At 34.1% G+C, this 19,381-nt stretch overlaps 1 protein-coding gene across 1 annotated transcript; it reads right to left on the bottom strand.

Annotated features, from left to right (window-relative positions):
- Positions 1-4,372: 4,372 nt before the first annotated feature.
- On the bottom strand, positions 4,373-19,154 carry TOR (target of rapamycin). The gene is made up of 55 exons (XM_078992306.1): positions 18,739-19,154; positions 17,223-17,561; positions 17,034-17,108; positions 16,715-16,887; positions 16,524-16,622; positions 16,278-16,437; positions 16,048-16,191; positions 15,195-15,364; positions 14,900-15,104; positions 14,470-14,655; positions 14,238-14,390; positions 14,013-14,134; positions 13,812-13,911; positions 13,635-13,733; positions 13,398-13,528; positions 13,209-13,311; positions 12,945-13,127; positions 12,769-12,861; positions 12,525-12,659; positions 12,347-12,445; positions 12,117-12,279; positions 11,919-12,043; positions 11,766-11,818; positions 11,557-11,680; positions 11,288-11,464; positions 11,059-11,211; positions 10,843-10,995; positions 10,691-10,762; positions 10,475-10,609; positions 10,279-10,340; positions 10,098-10,195; positions 9,900-10,009; positions 9,631-9,804; positions 9,481-9,546; positions 9,325-9,393; positions 8,983-9,234; positions 8,770-8,898; positions 8,529-8,688; positions 8,221-8,435; positions 7,918-8,124; positions 7,722-7,835; positions 7,424-7,627; positions 7,263-7,343; positions 7,076-7,150; positions 6,899-6,965; positions 6,661-6,821; positions 6,401-6,574; positions 6,188-6,316; positions 5,994-6,077; positions 5,779-5,840; positions 5,597-5,669; positions 5,368-5,502; positions 5,112-5,285; positions 4,774-5,036; positions 4,373-4,680 (listed from the first exon to the last, which is right to left on the bottom strand). The coding sequence occupies exons 1-55, from the start codon at positions 18,856-18,858 to the stop codon at positions 4,662-4,664; spliced, it is 7,401 nt and encodes a 2,466-aa protein (XP_078848432.1). The 5' UTR covers positions 18,859-19,154; the 3' UTR covers positions 4,373-4,661.
- Between the last annotated feature and the right edge of the window lie 227 nt (positions 19,155-19,381).

Here is a 19,381-nt window from a genome sequence, read left to right on the forward strand (position 1 = left end):
TCGATTTGCCTTATGAGATTCCATTCATATGCTCAACATGTCACTACTAACCATCGATTTGGGAACGCCAGTGAGAAAATATATTTTAGAAAATTACTACTTACCTAGTTACCTTGTTCGATTTAATAGATGACACATCTTCTATCCAAATACCACTTATGTAATTGCAATTTGGTAAAATCCTAATGTTACAACCATTCTCTTTTACAGTCCATTAGGTGGATAAACATATGCGTACATTAAGGTGTAAGCATGAACGAAAGTATTACTTAGATATATGGTAATCTTTTTAGTTTGTTGCAAGTAAAGTTGGTACTCAAGCAGATATTGCTAATAAAACAAGAAAAAAAAAAAAGTAGGTAGCTTGTTGTTTTACCAAACTAACAACAAATGGAAAAATGGTTACAATAATACAAAAAGTGTCGAGTTGCCACCAGATGGAAAAATGTTTTCGTTGATACAAATGGAAAAAATTTCAATAATACAAACAGCTTTAACTTGGTTAAAAAAATGTATGCTAGAATCGATCATCCCAAAGGTTTACAATACCTCTCTCATATCCGTTGACCAATAGACGTGTTCGTTACTACTTTTAAGTTATTTTAATTAAAAATATATGAATCTAATATAATAGTAATTCTAATAAAAAAAAATATAGTAATTGTGTACTCAATGATAAATTATGTGTTAATTATATAAGAGAGGATATAGATTATAGAATGGGTTAAAAAATCTATCCTAATAAATGAAAATATTTTGTCACTTGTTATTTCCTCAATTTTTTGTCACATATTATTATGTGAGATTTTTGAATTACTTAAATTTCGCATGTAATTATTTGGTATTTTCATTTTTTTGTTAATAAAAATTAATCAATTCTACTAATTAACACCTCTATTATTATATATGTAAAATATTTATTATATTAAATGTATAAGTAATGAAACATTTATTATTTAAGATAATATATATTTTTCTCCATAAAATAAATATAATAATAAATAGTTTGTTTTTTTACCACTAAAAACATTTATTATGATTTTTTTGTTACGTAAATTAACATAATGAAATCTTATAAAACAATATTGTCAAAATTAGGATATAACAAAATATATTTTGTTAACTTTGAGATGAAATAGGTATTAAAAATATTTAATATTTACACATTGATATAAAATTTTTAACTTTAATAAATCTGTGTAATACACGGATTTCACATCTAATAAATAAGATAGCATAAATACATTGCCTTGACTTACATCATGTTTTAGATATTTTGAAAATCTACTTTTTCTAGTACGTGACAAAATGATTTATGAACTACTACTTTTTATCATTGTTGTAAAAATCCCGACTAGGTCCCGATTAATCTCCGATTAATCCCTAGGCGCTAGTCGACTGATTAAAGACCGCCTAGCGATTAATCCTTGCATACATAATGAGTGAAACATTATAAAATGTTGAAATTTTAACATTTTGAATAAGTTTTATCTCAATTGAAACTATTTGAGATATGATTAGTGTTGTATTACCTATTTTGTTATCATATTAGTGGTATTTACGAACTTTGATATGATATTAGTCGTATTTAATTTCTTAAAATTCAACAAATTAGCAATTAATGGTATCCGATTAATCCTCTGATTAATCTCCGCCTAGCCGATTAATCCCTTGACCCCAATACACCGACTAGCTAACGTCGAGCGTTTTTTGCAACCTTGTTTTTTATATGATCATTGAAGAATATAGTGAACAGCTAAGCAATCCCAACTTTATTATCAGTTTATATTTTTATTTTTTTGTTAAATACAATTAATTTTGCTCATGTAACATGTTGCAGTTAACTGGTAATATGTTATGGGCTAAGATACTTTTTTGGGCTAAAGGGGGAAGTGGTTGTACATCAGGACTGATAATGAATAGCTTTTGTATACGAAGGACTAAGAGGGACAAGCTGCTATTTTATTGGATTGCGGCTCCTTTAATCCAAATTTTGAGAAAGGAACACGTGGATCTTTTGACCCGAACTCATTAGTGAGTCAGACCCGGTGTATTTAAAGTGAAAATCAGCTAGAGAGGAGCTCATTTTCATCTTCTCTCGTTCTCTAGGGTTTCATATGTAGAGTTTGTGTTTGTAGTTCAATTTTGTTAGAGTATTATAACAAGTTTATACTTTTTAATCTTGTGGTTATGTTGTGTAGATATAACTCATCTGTAATTTTGTGTTGTTCTTATTCTAGTTTCAAAACTGATTCGTAAAGGTTGTTCTTTTTGGTTTGTTTTGTTCTTTTGAAAATTTGTCTTAACATTTTGAATAGATTTCAAATAAGTACAAGATATTAGAATAAAAACAAAAATAATATATACCTTTTACACAAGTTGTTTCCGTAACATTATAAATCACGTAATTGTCCCAAAGCATCAACATAAACATTTTACCGAATTATAGGTTGATACCATACATAATAGACGATACTCTTCCCTACGAATTCCCAAAAAGTAATACGATCTATAATTATATACTAATATATGATAGGTTAAAATTATGATTACGCACCACCTCACCTTACATGATGCTTCTATACATAAATTACAGGAGTCAAGAAAAGACCTATCAAAACACCCTGCTTTTTGTTGCCTAAATAAAAAAAATAACAACTTACTTTCTTTTATTTAGGCGTTATAGCAATTTACTTGCATTCTCTCTGTTATAGCATTTATACTTTTATTTTATTATTTCTTATTAAAAATTTGTACTTAAAAAAACTTCCCTAAATGTAACATTGTATTTTCACATTCCTTCTTAGACTAGACGGTGTGGACGACGGAAAGAGTGGAAAGCTTTCTTTCTCAGCTGAACACCGCACCTTGACTGAGGGAAAGGTGCTGAGGGAAGGAGGTGAGGGAGTCCATTCCCTCACTCTCTCTCCTATTCTTATGGCCACTCTTTTTTTATCTTTTTTAATACTTATTCTTTCTTGTGTTCTAGCGTTCTACGTTTTTCATACTTTGGTCTTTGTGTGGTAACTTTTCAATATTTTATATTTCATGTTACATATTCTCCTTTTTTTTCTTAGGCGGCATCAAATCAATCTTACATTTGGGGGTTCTCATTGTGGGGGTGTCCTCAAATGTTGAAAATTTGTCAAAGTATTTCCATGCAACCACGAATCAAATACGACTTTGCACCCAAATCAAAGCCATATTGGTCCGGAACATGGGCATTTTAAGAATGATTTTTTTTAGTGAAATAATGATAAATAATAATAATAATAATAATAATAATAATAATAATAATAATAATAATAATAATAAAGGGCTGCAATTAGGGGTGTCAAAAAAAACCCAAACCCGAATAAGGCAGTTAGGGTCAGGTTTAATAGGGTCAAACCTCTTAACCGGGTTATTCGGGTTAACCCGAACCCTAAACCCGACCCTAATAACAATCCGGGTTAGTCGGGTTAACCCGAATAACCCGATTAAGAATTTATTACCAAAACTTTTTTACTACGTTGAATGCCATGAATTCAAGATCCTATGAGATTTTACAACTAATACATCTTTCTTATTTAAACAAACCAGAGAGTAAAATTATTATGTATAGAGATGTATAAAATAATATAATTTTCCTCTCCTCTTAATACAGTATGATTGTGTTGTAACAGCTTTACCAATTTATTTACTATTTGCATTTCTAATATGGTAAAAGAAACTCCAAAAATGCATAACATAAATTCATCTTACATTTCAACATCAACCCGACTAACCCGATTAACCGGACCCTACTAACCCAAAACCCGATTAACCTGAACCTGACTAACCCGTACCTTACTAGGGTTGGGTTTCGGGTGTATTTTTTCTAGAAAAACCCGACTAACCCGACCTGTTTAACCCGAAACCCGATTGGGTTAACCCGATTAACAGCTCTAGTTGCAATTATGGGAAACCATAAAACATGAAACATTAATGTTACTTTCTATAGCTAAACATATTAACCGGTGATACTTTCTTAGGTGTCTTACCTCGCTAAGAAAACATGTGTTGGCATTCTTTTGCAATCCAAAAGATCTCAACTTAGTAAAAGCCTTTGTGCAGAATCTATATTAGAAAAAGATAACATAAACACATAAACCTAGTGTTTTTTAAGATATTTTGAAAATCTGTTTTTGCCTAGCGTATAAGATTTCAAATATGTCTTGAACATAAGTTGGCATTTAGAACATTGAGATAATAATGACTTCACTTAGAGATAGATGTCAACAATCAGATTAGTTGTTTGCCAACAAAAAACGTAGCTTTTTTATCTTTCATTTTATGTTTCAAATATTACCTTTTATCTTTGTAACTACAAACATATATCGCACCAATCATGTAAATGTAACTGTATCCCAAAGATCTGAAATTATTATTACCAACATAAACGTTTAACTGAAATGAATTGGTGTTTAGGTTACTACTACCCCTCCCTAAAAAATCCCAAACTCGATCTATAGTTATATACATAGGATTGATTAAAATTACGGTTAAGCCAAGCCCCCCACTTCACCTTACATGATGCTTCTATACATAAATTACAGGAGCCAAGACAAGACAAGACCTAATAAAGTTATGTACAGATGCACATCTTCCATATCTACAACATCCCAGTTTTTCTTTTCCTTTTACCAGAACGGACACCACCTGCAAATATTCAAATGAATTTTGTAGGCTAAATTAAATGCAATAAGTTAAATTTATTTGTGTGTTATATGGAAATGGAAATGGAAATGATACCCGACGTAATTCTGGCACAAATTTTCATGAGAAGTGGCTTGTAAAATGAGCTTTTGAACTTGTAACTTCACAGATAAACCATGATCCACTTCACGGGCATCACCGGAAGACAGTAAAGTAGCGCTGTCCGGTGCAGGCTGGAGGGTGGTGGTGGTTGGTGCGGTTGAAAAATCACGCCCCGTCAGTTTGTTACTCATACGCGCCATAACCACCACTGCCCGCTCGTTCAGCACCTCGTTAGCATCCCCAAGTTGATGCACAGCCTACACAAAACAAAATCAATCATAATTATTTATTTACTTATTTCTCATTGGAAATTATTGAACAAAACAAATCACCTGTAAAAGCTCCCTTTCGCGAACACCACGTTGTGGTTGTTGCATATGATTTGGAGCGGCTTCTTCACTGTTTACAGCAGCTTGGGCGTTTGTGGTGCTTGCTAGGGTTGACATTTGTGTCACTTCGTTGAAGTTGAAAAGACGCCAATTTATAAGTGGGTCATGAACAAATGCCTGAAACCCAACCATATCCATATCATCACGTTATCCAATCAAGATACAGATACACATACACACAGAGAGAGGTAAATGGTACCTCCATCATAGCCATGACACTGTCTTTATTTGTTCGAAGAACTTGCATCACATTTTCACAAGTTGAACGGAAGTTCCCTTCAAGCCCACTAACTTCCATAGCTTTTACAAGCATTCTAGTCAAACGGAAAGGAACCTGCAAACACACATACAGATATAGAGTTCAAGTGGTGGATCCATGGATAAATAAGTAACAAAAAAACAAATAAAATATTTTTCGAGGACTCTACTTTTTCAGGAAACTTCTCACGATTCATGGAGGCTTCAAAGCAATCCCCAAAATCAATATGCAAGATCTTCCCACTATACGTACAACAAAATTCAGATACTTATTAACAATATATCTAATACTTAATATTATTATATTATATTATAAACTATTTATTCATGAGATAGATGGATAGATAGATACCTGCCACGATGCAGCATAAGATTGCTGGGGTGCCGATCACCCAACCCAAGAAGGTAACCAACCTGTAATGTATGGAATAAGGTGGTAAATAATGAAAATGAAATCCACTTTCTTCAACTTTTTATGTTATAATTAGAAGGAAAAAAAAAAAAAAAAAAAGCTTATTAAACTTTAACTAACTAGTTAATTTATTATTTACAAAAAATCATACATACCATACTCATGACAGCCAAGCTTCTAGTGTAATTAGTCCTCCTGTCCAGCCACACTTCTGAAGTTCGACTTTTTAGCCAAAGCACCTTCAAGCATGCATTCAAAAGAAAAGTTTCAATTATGAATATTCCTGTTTCAATCTCAACAAGATATGGATACATCATTATCATTATCATATATAGAAAAATGTGCATACCCTTGCCAAGTCATTTCCTTCGGTATTATCAAGAGCATACTCAAACACCTCCACTTTAGCTACAAGTGGCAAGTGATCGTAATCTGGAGCAAAACTAAGCATATATTTATGCTCTTGATTCAACGTGATCTACATAACAACAAAAACAAAAAACTAATAAGAAGACATAATTTATAATACAGCTAGAAAAAAAAGCAAAGGGAGAGTAAAAACCTTTCGGGTATCCCTGTACTCTCGGATGAGTTGGTGGAGGGTGTCACAGTTAGGGACCCACTCAATTAACCCACTGTTTGGAGACAAAGGAATGACCTCGTATCGTTGAATGGAAAGATCTTTTTCTGCAGTCTTTCTCGAATTCTCCAGCAGAGTATTTACTAAACCAAACAGCTGATCATGGAACAAGTATTAATTAAGAAACTGTAACTCAGAATAGAAAGAAAAAGTGATTAATGAAAAAGTCAAAAAAAAACAACCTGCATGACACGTTCATCCTGGCGTAAATCTTCATGTCCTTTGAGCAAAAAAGCATAATCTTTCCCATCGCTCCCATGAATTGTCAGTTTTCTGGGTCTCTGTTTAGATGTAATCACAACAAGCTGTGGTGCAAATGATGCAATTGTCACCACTGGTGAATCTGTAAACATATAAATATAAATACATATGTATATTACTCATCATTCAAAACATATAAATATAATATAATTATTATACCTGCACAATAAGTTCCAGGAACAGCAAGCTCTAAGTCGCGACACTCTACTAATTCTGGAGAAACTGACTGCATTTACACAAAAGGAAAACAATCAAACACCAACTTTGGGTATTCCTTCCTTCATATTGTAAAAAGAAGCCACAAAAAAAAGTAAATGCATGAAATAAGTTACATGCCTGCAGGTCTAGTGTTGTAAGAGATTGAAGCTGCTTATCTATCCTTCTAAAGACATGATAGTACAGATCCCAAGCCTTGAGAAAAAAAAAAAAAAAAAAGCATTTAAATGATGAAGATATGAGATTCTGTTATTCAAGATGATGCACTTTGAAAAATATTATAGAGATATAAAGATTCATTGTGTACCCGAGTAAGCTCAGCATCTTTTCCAGTTCTCTTATATTCCATGCAACACTCATACGCCTCCAATAGCTCATGATGATATGTCTGAAATTTTACCAATCAGTATAATATTTTGACAACATGTGAATTTTGATAATATGATGTAAAAGAATATCTGAAGTGACCTGAATAAAAGCTTTCTCTTTTATGGTTGTGTTGTTTCTCATGGCACCTTCTTCAAGCATTTCATGCAATGGTTCTAAAACCTTAAGCATTCCCTCAATATTATGTTCACCAAAATACAAGCGACTAGCTTCTTCAAGTGCCTCATGCCACATTTCATGCCAGAGAATTGCAACCCTAATCAACTCCTCTGATACAAGTTGTGCCTTCACATAAAACAAATCAAGTTGTCAGCTAAAAACCCTAAACCCTAAATTAATCAACAGTCACTGACTCATTATTATTAAGTTATTATTTCACCTGATCAACCAACAGACCACTGTGTTGCCTCACTTTGTCAACCACTTCCTGAGCAGCAGCTTTACGCAGATTGCTTATTGATTTACAGGCGACAAGAAGAGGGTACATAAGAGCCTGAAATGGATTTTAAAACAGGTAAGTGTACATGGTGTTTATTTTCTTAAAAGGTATAAAAAAAATGGTAAAATGGAAAGACCTGTGGATGGCTTTGTCCTATGCGAACGAGAAGAGATTGTATCAACTCTCTCACAGCATGATTATTTGAGTGGATTCTTGCAATGATCTGAGGTAAAACAACCAACCATGTGTTGATATTAACATGTGAAAATCCTCTTTGTAGTGCTGTTTGAACCTCAGCAGTAGCTCCATGGTTGAACCACAAAGTGAGAAGACGAAGGATGTCCTGAAAAGATCAGAAAAGTGAACTCATAAACATTAAATATATATGAAAAACAATGGACTTTCCTGATTCCAATATATGAAGTTTATAATGACTCACCTGCAAGCTATCATCTACACCCTTTGCATGTGCTGCACAAGCTATAGAATGAAAGTAGCCAGTGACTGCAGCCACTACGAATTGTGCAGCAAAATTAGGAAGGCCTCTCACTGTATAATGAGACATCACTGCTGTATTGAAAAGAGCCCATGTATGCCATGCTTTCGCCCACTTTGTGGCACAAATAGTCGCATGCTTGAACGAACTAAGAATTTCTAGAAACCAGAATTTTTTTTTTTTAAAAAAAAAATCAGAACAGACTATAATCACATCATCTCATGTAAAAAAAACTCAGAATTTGTAACTACCTTGTATAGATTCATCATCAAGACCAGGGGAAAGAGCCCATTGCCATGCCCCGAGTTTCAGATATACACGTGCCATAAGTGATACATTTGGAACACCTCCAAAGCCAGTTGGTGTAGATACTTGAAGACCAGAAGAACTTGAAAGCTCTTTTGATAGATCCTATAAAAGAAGTAAAAAAAGAATAAGCTGATTATTACTTATAATTTATAAAATTACCTTAAGTAAAAATGATTAACCTACCTGCAGCCTAGCAAAAGCTTCTTTACGCTTTTGATCCTCCCCAAGTGACCACTGGTATTTTAAGTATGCAAGCACTACTTGTGGAGGCCCATGGTATCTTACAGTTTCAGGAGTTGTTTCGGGGTCAAACTGTTCAAAATAGTAAAGAATTACAGATTTGACATCTGAATGTCTGATTTTTAGATTAAATAAACAAAAAAATTTAATACGAACCTGTAAGAGTTTAATTAAAGTGGATTTGGCTTGACTAATCCTACCGCTTTTTCGGCAAAGTGAAGCAAATTTCAACCAGGTTTCACTATCTTCTGTAGGAGGCAATACAAGTGACCTAACTACCAAAAGAGCTTGCCAAACCTCAACATTTCTTTTTGTGCCTTTAATGCGTTCATTCCACATGTTACGAATGAGTGATCTTCTCCCCTCAGCAACAGAGTTGCCAACTGGAAGAGTACAGTAATCGATGACCTGTCACAAACAAGAATAACATCAATATGATGATCCTTTAGAACATAAATTTCATTAAATCAGCAAAAGGATTAAAGGAAATATGAATACCTCTTCTAACTCAGACAGCTGTTGAATACGGACCATATTGCTGTAGGCTCGTTCATAGCTCTCAAGAACCTACACATTTTAACATACTCAGCACACACAAGGGTTTAGGGTTTAGGGTTTATGGTTTGATGTTAGAAATTGGAAATGGAAACTAACCAAAGCAGCAAGCTCAGTTGCCAAACACTTCCTTGCTCTTTCAACATATTCACGTGCTTCATCATACTGTTAAAGCAAAAAAGTTAAACAGATATCCAAAGTTCCAAACATACAAATTACAAGTGAAGAAATCCAGATTCCAAACAACACCTTTCCTCTACGAACTAACAGAACAGCCCTGAAGAATGTCCCATTGCTGCCACCATCACCTGTGGCAGCAGTGTTCCCTAACACCCTGAGTTTAGTTTCATCACCATCATCCAGTTTAGATACATACTCAGCCATCTGATCCCACTCCCCCATGTTCCAAGCAGCATTAGCAGCCTAAGGCAAGGGACAAAATGGTAAATATTTTCACAAAAGAAATCAAAGATACTTGAGTGTTGAGGGAGAGAGATATATATAAATTATGAGCAGACCATTGGTGCCATTTCTAATCGAGCAGCTGGCTCAGCAGGTGTCCAATATTCCCTACATAGATTGTTAAGCTCTTCCCAACGAGCTAATGCAGCAAGACTCCTCATTCGACCTAATAATAATGAACAAACATTTAACTACCTTGAAATGATAATAATATAAATATTATAACACCATGGCATGGTATATTTGAATAATACCTAGTGTAGCATCTAAGATAAGATGTTGACTGGTTGCTTGAGCGGATTTTGCAGTGTATGCTTTAAGGGCATCATCCCACCGTTGCAGTTTTTCATACCTTGTATTTGGAAGCAACATAACCACTTAATGATTTGAGAAAATAAGAAAATGTAAATGATTTTAGGTTCCCGGATAAAATACCATGATTCCTTCAGTTGTACATCCAAACGCTGTTGCGCGTAGGTCAATATCCCAACTGCAGCCTAAATTAAGATTAGAATATTAGTATAAGAAAGGCCAAAGTAGTAGTAGAACGATAGTGGATATTATATATATATATATATATATATATATATATATATATATATATATATATATATATATATATATATTTCACCTCATGCTGATGTAACTGGTTATTAATATGAATGAGTGCTTCAACTACAGCAACAGGGTTGGCATCCATCTTCTTGGAAAGTGCACCTTCAAATTCCATCTCTTTATAATGCAAAGCCTTGGCAAATGCTCGACACTGCAACAAAAAAAATCATATAAACAAAACAATGCCTTAAAATTAAAAGGTTATACATCACAAGTTTGTAAGCCATTTCACCTTTTCAGCAAGAGCACCAAGGAGACGAATGTCAATGGGAAGGGGTTTCTCATCATGTTCCATGAACTCTGCCTGTTAAATACATGTTGCAAATTGATAATATGAAATCACACACTCTATATAGCTTAATAGCAACCGTTTTTTAGCCATACCAAGTTAAGTAATGTTGCAAGAATTTCAGGGGGTATATTAGGGGAAGAAAATGCCATCTCTAAACTGCGAACAAGGGCTTTTTGACTAGACTCATGGAGTTGTGACCAACAGCTAACAAATCCTGCTGCAAACAGCTCTCGTCCAACAAATGGCTACAAAAAGAAACTATGGTTACAATCGAATTTATAAAAGATAGCAAATTTTAAAAATGACACCTGTAACTGTGCCAGCCTGGCACATGTTCTTAGAGCTGGAGAAGGTGATTCCTTAAGTAATTCAATGCTGAAATGTCTCATCCACTCTGCCCAATCTTCTTTAGTGCTGCGTTGAGAAGCTTCTCCAGCAGCACGCAATCTAGCATCATTAACCTGTTGGAAAAAGTAAAACCATGATTAAGTTATAAAATTTCGTGTTTAAATAATATATATATATTTTTTTTAATACCTGATGAACTTTGGGTTGTTTGTGAACATCTTCATAAGGATCATTCTCCATATCACTCAAAGGATCACTAATAACCTCCACAGGAGGCTGTCTGATTGACTTTTGTGCTGCCACACTGGCAACAATTAAAGGTCTACGCCTTTGCAATCGCCCCTCAATCTCTTCAAATTCCTTGTGCTGAAAGCGAAATTCATGTAAAACATTTATATATTTTTAGAATGAACACGTGATTTTTTGTAAGAAATTAAGTAATGATACAAAATACAAACCCGCAAGCGGTGCTTTATGAGAAGTTTGTGAATTGATGGGATGAAAATGGTAAAGTCCTCGCCAAGTGCATGTGCCAAACAACAAAGTGCATCAACAGCATCTTTTCTAAGCTCATCGTTTTTTCTGCATATATCATGAAAAATGTTTTAAAAGAATATAAAAAGTGAACAGGAATTCATGTTGGAAGAATAACAAACTAACAACATACCCATCCAATACAAGCTTCAGGTGATGCACGAGTGTTGAAATGTGTCCTGTAACCTGATGAAAAGAAATTGATGGCGTTTAGTCAATATTTTATGATAAATATACTTATGACAAACCCAAAAAATAATAATAATAATAATAATAATTCATTAACCTGAACACGAGGGATTAATCTTATCAAGGTTTTTATAGCAGCACGCCTTATGTCAACAGAAGCATCCACTTTAAATAAACGTATGAGGGCAGGAAGAAGTAGATGCATATGTTCATCCAAGGTTCCTGTAGACCAAAATTATATAACAATTAACAAATTAGTGAGACTAATTATTATAATTTCCACAATCACACTCACCACCAAAAACTTCCAAGGTGCGAAGAATATCACGGACATAAGTGTAATCATTACACCTTTCAGCATCACTCAGAACTTGAATACAACATGGAAGAATTATAGGAAGATATCTCCTGAACTCATCGTTCAGGGCCAGACAAAGTTGTTCAACTAGGTGCAGGATCTGATCAGAAAGTCAAATTACATTATTGCCCTTTGTACAAAAGACAGATAGTAAAAGCACACTTTACCGGGGGTCCATGAACAGGACGATTAGCTGCTGGGAGACTGAATGATGACCATAATTCTGATATTAAAGAAAGCAGCTCGGGTAGATACTTGCGAATGTGCTAGAATATCAACCAAGAATGGTTAATGATGATGACGTGGCATTACAGCAATAGCTTTTGTAATCGTACAAAATCCTACCTGGCGCACAATTGAAACGAGAGTTCCAAGCTTCCAAGTTATGAACTCCTTGAGAGTATCTTCACACGTACGAATAGTGTGAAAGAAGTCTGGTAAAACCTTTGGCAAGTAAGGCACACAGCCAAGACCCATTGACTAAAAAAAGATATTAGAAAAATCAATCAAGGGGAAAAAAATAAAAAATAAAAAGAATCTACAATTATATAATATATATATGTATTATGTGTACTTCAAGTCAACAAACCTTGAAAATAAACATGAGAGATCCAACGACTTTTTGATGATAACTAGAAAGAGAAGGGTCTCTAAGTATCCGAATTAAAGAATTGATAGCAACCTGCAAAAGTAATAAATGTGAATTAGACTAAAGGAGTAAAGGTACGACTTCTTTTTATTTTTATTTTTTGGTAAAAAACTTACAGTGGAGAAATAATCTTCTGATGTTGCAAATGATGGCCAAAGATCCATTGGCAACTCATCACTAGACTGGATATGTGGGCCCGCATCATTGGTTGTACGGGTCCCATCACCAAGAGGTCCTTGTAAGCTTTGTTGATTGCGCTTATGAACATGAGGATCCAAAGCACCCATTATTCCAAGAACCTAATCATTCATTGTTAACACACATTTTTTTCAGCTTAAATCTATAACATCATTGAAACTAGAAAGCAGTCAAAAACATACCTTAAGAACTTCCCGCCTTGTAGACCATGCCAGCTCACCATTCAACAATTTTAACAGTAAGCCCAGCAACTGTGGGTACTCATTATATGGAGCTATCACATAACTACAAACAAAAACCAACCAATTTTTGTAAAAAGGGTAAAGTACATTGCAGTGTCACTTGTAATATTGATAAAGATGAATACATACCCTGTGCTTTGTACAACCTGACCAAGTGTTGCAACAGCAACCTCACGTTTAGTAGCAGCAGCTCCATCCAGTAAAGCTTCAACAATTCTTGGCATAAGTTCAGGGATATATTCTCTCATAGCAAAACCACCCTACACATTTACAAATGAGACTTAGCAAATCAAACATTTTACACTTTAAGAGAACACAAAATATATATATATATATATATATATATATAATGTAAGAATCTCCTACCACTCTAGCAAGATCTCCCACAGTTACAAGAACACCACTAATGATGCCATTGTTTGCATTCACTCCTGCTGTTCCTTCACATAGTTTAGCCAAAAGCGCCTGGAATATGCCACGTCAGCTTATAGAATAAATATTTTTAAAAAAGAGCAAGGTTTGTAAATAGTAAGAGTGTAAGACCTTGTGTATTGGAGCAATATATGGAAGTATAAGTCGTTCACAGCTGCGAATTAAGCAACCTAACAGCTTTGCACTTTCTTCTCGGCATTTGCTATCAGCACTGTTTAAAAAATAAGAGCAATAAAAAGAAGGTCTTTAAATAATATATTATTAAACATTTAAAAGTTAGTGACAACTGACAAGACAATTGAGTTCTTTCACCTTTGTGCAAGATATGTTAACAACTGAATAAGGTGACGCCGAAGTGCTGGAAAAACATATGCAGGGTTTTTTTCAGATAATCTACCAGCCACTGATATTGCATACTTGCGAACTTGAAGATCCTACCACATATACAGATATATATATATATATAAAAAAATAATAATAATAATTTAACATCATTCTCATTTTGGATTAGTTGAATGAGTAACTTGTAATGTATACCTCATCATTTAAAGCAGCAAATATAGCAGTCAAGCTATCAGCTTGAGCTAGAAAGTCATCAAATCCTCCATTTCCATGGAGGGATGAGAAGATTGAGTTCCTCACAGTGACATCAGCGTCTGCTACAGCTGCAATAAGAAGCTTCTCCACAATCTGCAGTGAGAGAATTTACTATTTAATATGTAATGAACAGAAAAAAAAAATTAATGGAGATAAAAGAAACTAATGAAACCTCTTCTATAAGACGTCTTCTTTTGCCTCCAGCTCGACTGGATCTACTGGGACTGAAGGTGGTAATTGAGAAAGAATTTACAACTAATTTACAGCAGCAAAGAGCAGCATCTTTCCTTGTGGCTCCATCATCATCCTCCAAATAAACTACAACCGATTCTCTTGCAAATTCAAGAAGATCATGGCCCTACATCAACATGCATGAAATTGTAATGGTAAATAACAATAAACTACCCTTTTTCTCCCTGAACATACCTGATTTTTACAGCTAATTTGTGAATGCAAAAGCATTAAGTAAAAGTATGATTGTATGAATTTTAAAAACGTTGCAAAATGAATATATGTAGATAAAAATATTAAATAAAATCGCAAGAATAAGGTAGATACATAAATGTAGTTTGATATTGAAGAGCTGAATAGTAGTATAGTACCTTGAAATTGAATCGTGTAAGTGTTTGTAATGCAAGCTGCTCCAAAGCAGATCCAGTAAGTTCTGACATTTGTTGCATGTTGTTAGCTATATTTGCTCTACTTGGAGTTGCAGATGCCCCTGTGTGGGTATTTTGGGGTTTTGAAAGAACTACTGAAATGCTTTCAAGCAACCGATCTTGGATTGTAGGCAGCAGTGATGGAATGCTGAGAGCATTAGAGTCACATTGTTATGATTATCTGTCAGAACCTCATCAAAATTACAATAATACCCCCTTGAAGTTGAAACTCGTATACCTGATGGTAATCTGCTCAAGTGATTCCACTAGTACTGAAGAAAGACCAGCTGAAAACATGGCATCCAAAAGACTGCAGACATGAGTTTCCATGGCGGGACCCATGGCTTTTGCTATGTTTCCAACACAAGCTAATGCCTCAAGAGAGGGTCTTCCTCTACGAGGGGCAATCTGTAATTTCACCAAGTATCAATATATTTTGCTTTTGGAATTTCCAAACAGAGAGAAAAGGAATGCTTAAAACTGGTCAGTTAAAAAGCATCCACAATAGGAAAGCTTTTTTGTAGATATCTCTACCATAGTAAAGCTTATTTACCAATTTCAATTTATATAATTTTTTGATACCCAAATCAATATAACTGAAATCAAACGTAAATAACTATGTAGTTTCTCATTATAGACAAGAAAATTAGTACATACAGATTTTAATTTAAATCTAACTATCTTATAGTAAAAATACATATACTTTGGAGTTGGGATTAGATTAAACTAAATAGACACCAAATAAAAATACATTTTATATATTTCTAAAAGTTACCAAACTTGTACCTTTTCTTATTTATATTTTTGTTAAAATTAAAGATTATAAAATACTTCAAATACCTATTTCACATTATATTAAACAAAATAACAATTCATAAACTACAATAATAATAAAAGATAAAAAGAAATACAAAAAATCTCATGTCAAGCTTGTAAATTTACAAGCCAAATGAGAAAGCTACGCAATTGAAAAAGCTGTTGTTTGACTTTCACGAGCTATTTGACCAAAATAAGTATAACTAATCCCCTATTGTAGATGCTCTAAGGGAAGCAACCAGACAAATAAAATAAATAAATAAATAAAAACATACTGCTTCACGTAGGTGAGTTGTTATTGTCGGCAAATAGTGGACTAGTTCACCATCCAAAGCACCAGCCATCTCCCCAAGAGCTATAAATCCACTGGCACGTTCAGTTGGTATCTTCAGAACAGCAAGAATATGATTCATACATATCTGTTTGTTTACCAAAGATAAAGATTAAATTCTTTCTCCAAAAAAAAAACAATGTAACAATAATTTTGAGGAAAGATTCAACTAACTGTAAGATAATTTGTCACGAATCGATCACGTAGAAAATGTGCAATCCGAGGAAGCAAAGAAGTTATACTGAGACGAACAAGTGGATTCCTATGTTCTAGATATCTAAGAACAATTTCTGCAACCTCTCTGTATCTTGACATCATAAATTCACCTGTGTTTCTGTTTCATGGAAAAAGTTTATTCAAGCAATTAGGGTTTCCTTAACTTAATCCATCTTTTTCAAAACATTTGTCAACCAAACCAACCTCAAGAGTTCACCAACTGCAAGAAGAGAACCATGTATGCTATGTACAGAAGCATTCTTCCCTAATCCATCTTGTGTAGCCTCAAACATACGATAATACCTATCAACATCAACATATATTAATAGATAATAAAATAAGGATTTGAAAAGATTTGAAGTCTTTGTAATTTGTAAATGCACTAAGCTACTAACCACTGCACACGCCAACGTGTCTCTCGTTTTTCAATAACACGAAGGCAAGCACGTAATGCCTCAACTGCCCTTTCCCTAACAGCTAATGTTGGATCCCTCAATGCCACCCAAATAGCATCCACAAATTCAGGCACGTGAACATTGAAAACTGTAGAAGCATTCTCAGCCATTTCCTGATAGAATATGCAAATAAGACACATATGAATATATGATCATCAAAACTAGCATTAGCATACCTTAACCTTACTTTCACAATTCATTAAATATTGTAAAAAAAAATACAGTTTTTGGGTTAAAAAGCAATGTGATTATGTGATACCTTTAAGATTAGGACAGCAGCAAAGCGGCGATACTCAACTCTATCACCACCAAGCCATTTTAAGGCATTTTTAACCTGTGATGATAATATGAATATATGATACATGTATTAAAGTTATTACAAGTGAAATTTTTAAAAAGAAAAAGAAAAATGTAATTGAAGAAGGATAGGGGATTAGGGAGTGCAGACCTGGCATTCCACCTCATCTGCAGTCATGGCTCCACCAGCTCTGGCTAAATGGCCAAGGACTTTACTAGCAAGGATTAGAATTTCTGGGTCCCGCTTTGTATCGAATACAATACGCATGTAATTAGAAAATTTGGAAACTTTTGTCCCACTTTCCCCAAGTCTTAAGTCTATCAATTCATCAGTAGCCCTTAAAGCTCCTAAATTGTCAGCAACATCATTGCTTTCTAGAAGACTAGTGATTCGATCATATAATTGGTCCATGAAACGAGAAAAGGCTTCGCCACTAAGAGCACGTGCTTCTTCTTCAACATGTCTTCTTAAAGCAAAAGCAGAACCATCCTGTCATTGAACAATATCAAGATATTAAGTACCCAATATGCTAAAAACCTTGAAAATGTAAATTAACTATCTCTCTCTTGAAAAGCATCTTCATTGGTGAATAATAGTGAAGCTACATTTATTGGCCTAAGCACATGTTGAATTGACTTGTCAAAAACAAGTATTAGTTTGGGTTTCTTCAACAACACTTGTTCGCAATTATTATGTCGTCATTTGTTAAAAACATTAATTACCATGTTCGGATTTCGGTATACAGCATGCATTGAACTCTTTTACACTTTAAGATAAAATTTAAATTGAAAGAAGGCCATCATAAATGCTAGTCCAAAATAACAAATAAGATTTATATTCTCCCTTGCTCATTGTTTCGAAACAATTGCATATTCTAACCTTCTTACAGAAAAGGAAAATTGTGTCGCAAAACAAACGTATAAATTTGTGGTTTACACTTGTTAATCAAGACTACAAACTAAGCAACTTTTTTAATTTTCATGTCACAAGTTGATTATCATTGATACACCCATTTAGCTCTTTAGCTGCAAAATAACATTTCTAGCATACTAAATAATCTTCAAATGGCATAATACAAGATAAGGCATTATCCTACCAACATTGTTTGAATCAACAAAACAGCAACGGATTTTTAGATAAGGTAACATTTATGCTCTTTTCCAAATCTGTTAATCCAATGCATTGATAAATTGAATTTTATCAAGCTCACATTCGCATTTCAACTAGTTATGCTAAATAAATGTCCAACAACCAAATTTGTTTGCCCCACCCGTTATATAAATTTTATCAATCATGTTAAACCTAGATCGGAATAACCAAGATGATACTCAGTCTCACTACAGGATCCACCCAGTCCCATAACTATGCCCACCCTCTAAATTAAATTGTACAACCTAGCACTTGAGAGATTCAATTACATTGATCTTTTTATTAATGTAGCCCCAATCTCCTTGCAATGTAGTAATGTTTACACTTCAATGCGATTACTTAGTAAATTTCTTGTAAATCAAAACAATTCAAGTTAAAAATGACCCGTTTGTTCTTAAAGTCGAAATTGGATTCGCAATCGGGGTCGGAGAGTGAAAATCAATCAACAAAAAACAAGCAAATCCACAGACACGCATAAGAACAATTCGAGAAAATGAAAGCAAACTGTTTGATTAACCTTTGGGGCGCCTCTAGTACAAAGGTCGGCAAGGACTCTGTTAAGAGTTTCGATATTCCCGGCAGCTGCTGCTGTGGTGGCCGGACCGCCAAAGCGGTATGATTGCGCAGGAGCCGCCATCTCTTCACTGATAGTCTCAGTACTACCCCAAAACCCTAACCCCAACCTTGCGAAGAAGGGGGAAGTTTCTAGGGTGGGCAAACAATTGCCCACCTTGATTGATTTATTTACACACAAATTCGAAGACTATTGGCGAATAGCGTTCTCCGATGACTGAATTTAGCTTGATCGGAGATCGACGACGATTTTCTTTACCAAATTCATAGGGTTTTCGAAGTGTTCCAGAGCAGTGTAGGTAGTAGGGGTGGTGATGCGACGAAATGTTACAGGCAAAAACCCTATTTTTCCTCTCAGAAATCTGAGTTAATGTTGATCGTCATTAAATTTAGTCAAACTTTATATTTTTTATCAATTCACCCTCGAATATTTGTCACTTGAAAAAACTACTTATGATTTAAATGCCGTTAGATAAATTAATAAATAAATAAATAAAAACTTATGAGTTTAAATATTTGGAATAATTAATGACCAAAAAACAATACAAATTTATCCATCCAAGTAGAAATTAACCATTTTTAGGGAG

The sequence above is a fragment of the Lactuca saligna genome, chromosome 4 (assembly GCF_052625555.1).
Source record: "Lactuca saligna cultivar CGN05327 chromosome 4, ASM5262555v1, whole genome shotgun sequence".
In the NCBI taxonomy this organism is placed as follows: Eukaryota; Viridiplantae; Streptophyta; class Magnoliopsida; order Asterales; family Asteraceae; genus Lactuca; species Lactuca saligna.